The sequence below is a fragment of the Poecilia reticulata genome, linkage group LG13 (assembly GCF_000633615.1).
Source record: "Poecilia reticulata strain Guanapo linkage group LG13, Guppy_female_1.0+MT, whole genome shotgun sequence".
Classification (NCBI taxonomy): domain Eukaryota; kingdom Metazoa; phylum Chordata; class Actinopteri; order Cyprinodontiformes; family Poeciliidae; genus Poecilia; species Poecilia reticulata.
The window spans coordinates 27,658,566-27,665,239 of record NC_024343.1 but is presented as its reverse complement, the minus strand read 5'-3'; the positions used below and the strand labels follow the sequence as shown (position 1 = coordinate 27,665,239).

At 38.1% G+C, this 6,674-nt stretch overlaps 1 protein-coding gene across 1 annotated transcript in view; it reads left to right on the top strand.

The window, feature by feature from the left end:
* Positions 1-79: 79 nt before the first annotated feature.
* The window catches only part of slc25a15a (solute carrier family 25 member 15a), a 9,703-nt gene continuing 3,108 nt past the window's right edge, over positions 80-6,674 (top strand). The window contains exons 1-8 of the mRNA XM_017308128.1: positions 80-633; positions 804-869; positions 1,350-1,608; positions 2,658-2,798; positions 2,891-3,066; positions 3,139-3,297; positions 3,838-3,957; positions 5,821-5,937. Of these exons, the coding sequence (XP_017163617.1) occupies positions 815-869; positions 1,350-1,608; positions 2,658-2,798; positions 2,891-3,066; positions 3,139-3,297; positions 3,838-3,957; positions 5,821-5,937 (1,027 nt within the window). The 5' untranslated portion in view covers positions 80-633; positions 804-814. The remainder of the gene's footprint in view (positions 634-803; positions 870-1,349; positions 1,609-2,657; positions 2,799-2,890; positions 3,067-3,138; positions 3,298-3,837; positions 3,958-5,820; positions 5,938-6,674) is intronic.

The window sequence follows — 6,674 nt, the reverse complement described above, 5'->3', positions numbered from 1 at the left end:
GATAGATAGATAGATAGATAGATAGATAGATAGATAGATAGATAGATAGATAGATAGATAGATAGATAGATAGATAGATAGATAGATAGATAGATGTGGCGTTAGTAACTACAAATTTCAAGGCATCCGTGGAGTCTGCTGACATCTTGTGGATAATCGTAGGTATTACAATCTCAACCGTGTTCGAATAACCTACTCTGTCATTACAGGGTTTAGTAGATTTTATTTCGGTCATTCTTAGTTTGAGGCTTTACGAGAATACATAAACAGAAAACATATTCTAACTTTCTATTCCGAACCTTTGTAGTCATGTCTAAACTGATTCCATGTTACTTACAGAGAGCGTCTCATTTTTGTCTTCTGTCATTGATATCAGTCTTGACGCGCTTACGTCAGGTGTGCGCCACATCTTCAGGGCTCAAGGGAGACGGAAGTTCAGCAAAGGAGCACCGACATTTCCTCGTTTCTTCGGGCTGTGTGTGAGATCTCTGTTATGCTTTCCTGGAAATTGGAGTGAACAGTTTTACCTGAGGGGTTCATGTGGGGACAAAAAGTAAAGTTACGCTTCAACGATCAAATAACACCGTCTTACCTGTCATACTCTAAATCCTAGTTAAGGGAACTACAGAAAAGGTGAGTGTGTAATGTAAAGGTATATAATTAATTATCCTCGTCTTAGCGGGTGTCAAGCTTTTCTTTTTCTGCTCTTTTTCTGCTCTAAAGTTACATGGACTCTGGGGTTTGCGACTCTTATTTATGAATTAAAAAAATTATGACCCTCAGCTTTGCTTATATGTACACAGGCTTCATCGTCATGGCTCCACATCCTGTAATACAGGCACTCATTGACTTTTCAGCAGGAGCAGCAGGTGAGTTAATTTTTCTTAAACCTTCATTCTGTTAATTAAAGGTATATCAGTCAAATTAGACTACATATTCATGTTTTTTAAGGACCAGGGCTGCAGAGATCTACAGTTGGGTGATAGAATGGTAATTTTGGCCACTACAAGTCTGGCTTTTATGATATAGCTGCAAGAAAAAAGCACTTGTTGAAAGAAACCAATAAGGGCTCCGATTAGGAGTTTTCTACAAGTCACTACAAAGAGGAATGGGGAAAATCTCGGTCCCTAACCACAGTGAAAGGTGGTTCTCCTGAGCTGGATACAAATGTGTGCCACACACACTTTTCAGATCATTATTTGCTAAGACATGTTGTGTGTTGATCTGCAATATAGAAGTCCAATATAATAACTGAACTTGAATATTTCCTAGCCATATTTATGTATACCCTAATGATGAAGTAGAAAATGTTTGCTCTGGTTTGTAAAACTTAAACTGTTCTACTTTAGGTGGTACAGCCTGCGTGCTAAGCGGTCAGCCATTTGACACCGTCAAGGTGAAGATGCAGACGTTTCCCAGCATGTACCGTGGCTTCATCCACTGCTTCATTTCAACTTTCAAACAGGTGGGACTCGGTGGTCTCTACAAAGGCGCCACACCAGCCCTCCTGGCCAACATCAGTGAGAATGCGGTTCTCTTTTTGAGTTATGGCCTGTGCCAGGACGCTGTCCGTCTTTTGTTAAGGATGGATAAAGGAGCAGAGCTCAGGTTTGATACTGATTAGGATTTCTGTTTCTTTTATTGCAACTAAAAGTTTCACTGTGGACAACACTTTTTAATACAAGTTGCTGCTTTGATATGATCACAGCACTGCCAAAACATATGTACAAAAACCCTCTATAAAACATAAAATATTTGAACATCAGACATGACAAGTGAATCACAGCAACGGCATCAGCCCGTGTAAAGCTGAACTGATGCGGTGAAGCTACCAGTAGCAGGAGCGGAGCTGCGCCAAGAAGCTACAAACACTGAATAGAAGAAGAGCTGCCATCGATACCGTTGCAGCCAAGCATGTTTTAATGTTACACAATACAGTTTTACCAAGTTGCTCAATGTSTAAACTGGTATTGTTGTGCATATAAGGTGTAAAGTTTACCTTCGACCAAAGGAATCCCAGCGCCCCCCTTTCGTAAAAATTTGCGCCAGCGCCCCCTGCCGTCCTCTGAACGCCCCCCAGGGGGCGGTACCGCCCACGTTGAGAACCGCTATGCTAGTAGCAGGATCTTATGGCTTAATGAGCTAGCGCAATTTTTCTAACTTGTAGCAAACAATGTTGATATTTAAGAAACATTTATTTGTTAAGAGAGTACGTACACAATATTTCAGATAATTTTGTCTAGAAGACTAGTTCCGGTTGTAGTTCTGCTTATTCCTTTATTCTTCCAAAATTAAGGAAGAATCCTTTCCTCCTTTATTTTGGAAGAAAGTATTCTTCGTGAAGTCTAGAACATTCTTAATTAACAACCCTGTACAGTTTTTGAATAAACCTGGATAATGAGTTATGAGTTAGTTAAAACCTCTTTATTTTTCTTTGGCATTAATGAAGTATTTTTGAACTGATTACAAAAAACCCCCCTCTTAGTTAAAGTTGACTCTTATTACCTAACACACGTAAAAATATAAACATATGAAATCTTGATTATTCTGTGCAAATTCATAGCAATCATTTAAACCTTAACATCAACCTTAGTACCATTGTGTCTGAGGACTATGACTCATCTTTATTCATTGAAACATTTTCTGTTTGTGTTCAGTGATGTCCAAAAAGCTTCTGCAGGGTCTTTAGCTTCCATCTTCTCCTCCATGGCCATTTGCCCCACAGAGCTGGTGAAATGTCGCCTACAGGCCATGCATGAAATGGAGGAGACCGGAAAGATTGCGAAAGGACAGCGAAGGTCCGTTTCATCAGAGATGTTGTAATAAACAAAGCATTTCCAGTTTCAGCTGACTTCACATTTCTTTTGTATTTGTGATGGCGGGACATTAGCACCGTCTGGTCTGTGGTTAAGACTGTGCTGAGGACAAATGGTCCTTTGGGTTTCTACCAGGGACTCACCTCAACCATTGTCAGGGAGATACCTGGTTACTTCTGCTTCTTTGGTGCCTACGAAGTATGCCGGACTACATTTGCACACCATATGGGGACAGACAAAGATAGTATAGGTAGGTTCATTTAATTTTATTTTTGATGTCTGTGCTTAAAGCTACCCTGTAAACTTGCATCTTTGTTTGCAGGCATTCTTCCACTTATGTTCAGTGGTGGATTTGGAGGGGCTTGTCTTTGGCTAGTGGTCTATCCAATAGACTGTGTGAAGTCTAGGATCCAAGTCTACTCTCTAGGTGGGAGGCAAGAGGGTTTCATGAAGACCTTCACGGGTATTATACGCACTGAGGGTGAGCTTTGAGGATTCAATGTTTGCCTACTTACAAATGCAGTTACCAGTTTTAGGATACTGGGCATGGCTGATGGCTATCACAGCAAATCACCAATAGAGACAACATCACACACTTCTCTTGAAGTTAGGAAGATACTATATGGCAGACACATTCAGTTGTTGTAGTCTAGAATATCAAGAGCTAAAATTAAGCCCTAAAACACTGAGAACCACAAACATTTAACAGTAATGCTAATAATTTTGCATTTACAGCTTTGCTAATATGGCAGATGTTTGAAAATATATTGAAAAATGCTATGAATATTCGTGCAGAATGTCATGAATGAATGTTGTCCTAAACACTAACTTAACTCAATTGTGCTAGCTAACAGCAAAGCTAACTTACAGACTAAATAACTGATGAAACTCATTTCAAACACTTCCTGGAGTTGTGAGGATGCTATCTCACTGTAAGAGTACTGTACAGGTTTTATTGTTTGTCAGACAATTTAAAACTTTTGCATTTCATAGCCACTGTTTGGCTGTTTCTGCCTTACAGGTTTCACTGCTCTGTACTCTGGTTTGACTCCTACCATGATCCGGACCTTCCCTGCCAACGGAGCGCTCTTCCTAGCTTATGAGTTCAGCCGTAAATTTATGATGGACACAGTGGGTGCCTGATAGGAAGGGTACAAAATGTGTTGTCAAAATAATTTTAAATAAGGGTGCTGTGGTGGCGCAGGGGCAAAGCACAACCCATGTATTGAGGCCTTAGCCCTCATGCCAGTGGTCGCAGGCTCGTTTCCCAGCCTGGTGACATTTGCCGCATGTCTTCCCCCTCTCTCATAACCCTCCTTCCTGTCAAACTACTTTCAAATAAAGGCCACTAGAGCCAACAAAACCTAAAAAATAATAATTTTAAATAAAGTTTTAATACAAATATTCATGTCATGGCTTCATATTTTTTACGTGGTATGAAAAAAAATAATCTAATCAGTGAACAATTGGAACAAGTGCAATAATTGTCTAACTGTAGCAAAACTGAAGGATCAAAGTGACTAAACAGTTGAACTCTTCTGCTTTCATAAAATGTCAAAACTACAAATTCCTCTAATGGAATATATGCATAGACCTGCTGGACCTAATTTTACTTGCAAACTATGAAAAGTTTTAATGGAAAATGGTATGCTCTTGAAGCAGGTAAAATATATTGCATTGTGCAGAGCCTAAAAATGATTTTTGTTTTAAAGTGCATCTTTGTGTAGCCTCCTCAAGTTGCATTCGGGAAAAATCTTGGAACAAGGCAGCCATTTGGTTAACTAACCATCAACAAGTGGTAGCGGCTTATCAAAACCTGGAGTTCTGTCATTTAGCTGATCTTTAAACAATGTCAGTAAGATAAACATCATTGGTGATCTTGCCATAATGCCATATCTATAGTATTCAAAGTCCATTCTGGATGAAGAAGGATTTTTCTGAAGTTGAAAATCATTTATCATTCATTCCAGGAGTAGAAATCACAAAGTTTGTTGTGCAGTGCTCAAAGAAATTTCAAAAGACACTCAAACTCTGTTTCGGACTCTACAAGCCTCAGCCATGTTGAAGGTCATAACAGTAAAATGAAAAAAATAAATAAAATCTGAACTAGTGTGGCTTGTTTAGCAGGTTTGTCAGGATAAAACCATGTCCATCTTCTTGACTGCTTTTAGATATGGATGACACCAAAGTGAAGATGTGTGCCGATAATGCACAGTACAATGTTTAGAGACAATAAAAGCGAATCCAGGATACTGGCAAAAAAACTTAATGTTGGTTTAGACTTGTTTTGCAACCACAGGTCATCGGCGTCTTGAAGACTTTTGAATTGACTATATTTTATTTTAAATTAAAATAATGTGAAGTCTTTATTGTTTCGTAAAATATTACTGTTTGGGGAGTGAGAGGGTTATACATTTAAAGACAAAATATGATAATTTGAGAACCTTGTTTATGTATTAAAGTAAATCAGTACATTTATTCTAGTCTAACAGAAATATTTCTCATCAGTCCAAGATAACTAGTGACATGCTTAGAGTCAACGAGTTTTATTGAATTTCCCATTCAAGCCTTCTTACTTTCTCTGTGAACAATATGAATGTGGTTATCACAGCCCTCATGTTGTGAAAAGGCTGTATTTCCTTTTTGCAGTCGATGTAAAAGACATTAGTGAGGAAGTAATAAACCTCTAAGTGATTTCTGTGGAAGGACTTAATTTTTTTCTCGTTAAAGTGTAACAAGAGAATGGACACGTTGTCTCACCACGTAAAGCCTCATGTTTCAGGACTTTATTATTTATTCATCACCTGCAGTCAACAAGTGACCGACTCCTGCTAGGGCAAGAAGATAATAGGATACCAAGAGGTCTGAATTTGGAGTTCTCAACTGTGGGAGGCATGCAAAGGCTGGATGCACTGTGGTTCGGGTTACCACAGCAATAGATTTGTAGAAGGCAGGATGAGAGAAATGGATAGACCACACCCCACAGAGAGAGGAGGGAAGTAAACAAGAGTGCTGCTGCAGCTCCAAGCGCCAGACTCTTCCCCAATGATCTCAACAACATCCAGCACAGTGGAAATGGTTACTCCACGCAAACTTCATATCAGTGAAGAAAATGTTGAAGGTAAGTACTTTTTTAAGATCTTCCCATAACCATTATGGATACATGTTGTAGGTTTGAAATGTTCGCTAGCTCCAAATGAGTCCTATTGAGGGGGATACATCTGCTTTTATTATTTTATTGTATTACATTTTTTTAAAGTAAGTATTTTACGTTGTAGTAGATGTTATCATTAAGCTAATAAATAGGGGTTTTGAGGACTAGTATTCTAGATCACCATTCATTGGCTGCCATATTTCTCACTAGCTCTATGCCCTCACTGACTGAAGTGATTAATTTCTTTAAATCTATAATCCAAATTCACATTCTGTGTTGAAAATTTAGCTTGGATAAATATGTAAATTTTTCCAGTTATGACTGCACAGGAATTTTAAATTAAACTATGGACATACAATTGTATATAGCCCCTTTATGAGTTGAGCATACAAAGTGCTGTGGTTGAGAGAATAAAAATTACTAAACACAAAATAAATTCACTAAAATTGGTTAAACAAATGCAGTTAAAACCATTTATGGCCTAGTTTGACAAACTCAGATTTCGTTTTCAGCCTAGTAAAAAAGTATTTCCTGTTTGCAGATTTAATCAGGTTTTGCTTTTTTGTACCATAATCTTTTAGATCTTTGAACAAATTTAAATATTATCCAAAAATAACCTACTTAAATACAAAAATCAAATTTCAATCATGATTTTATTTATGATGAAATCACAAATAGTATCCAAACCAACTTGATCCTCTATA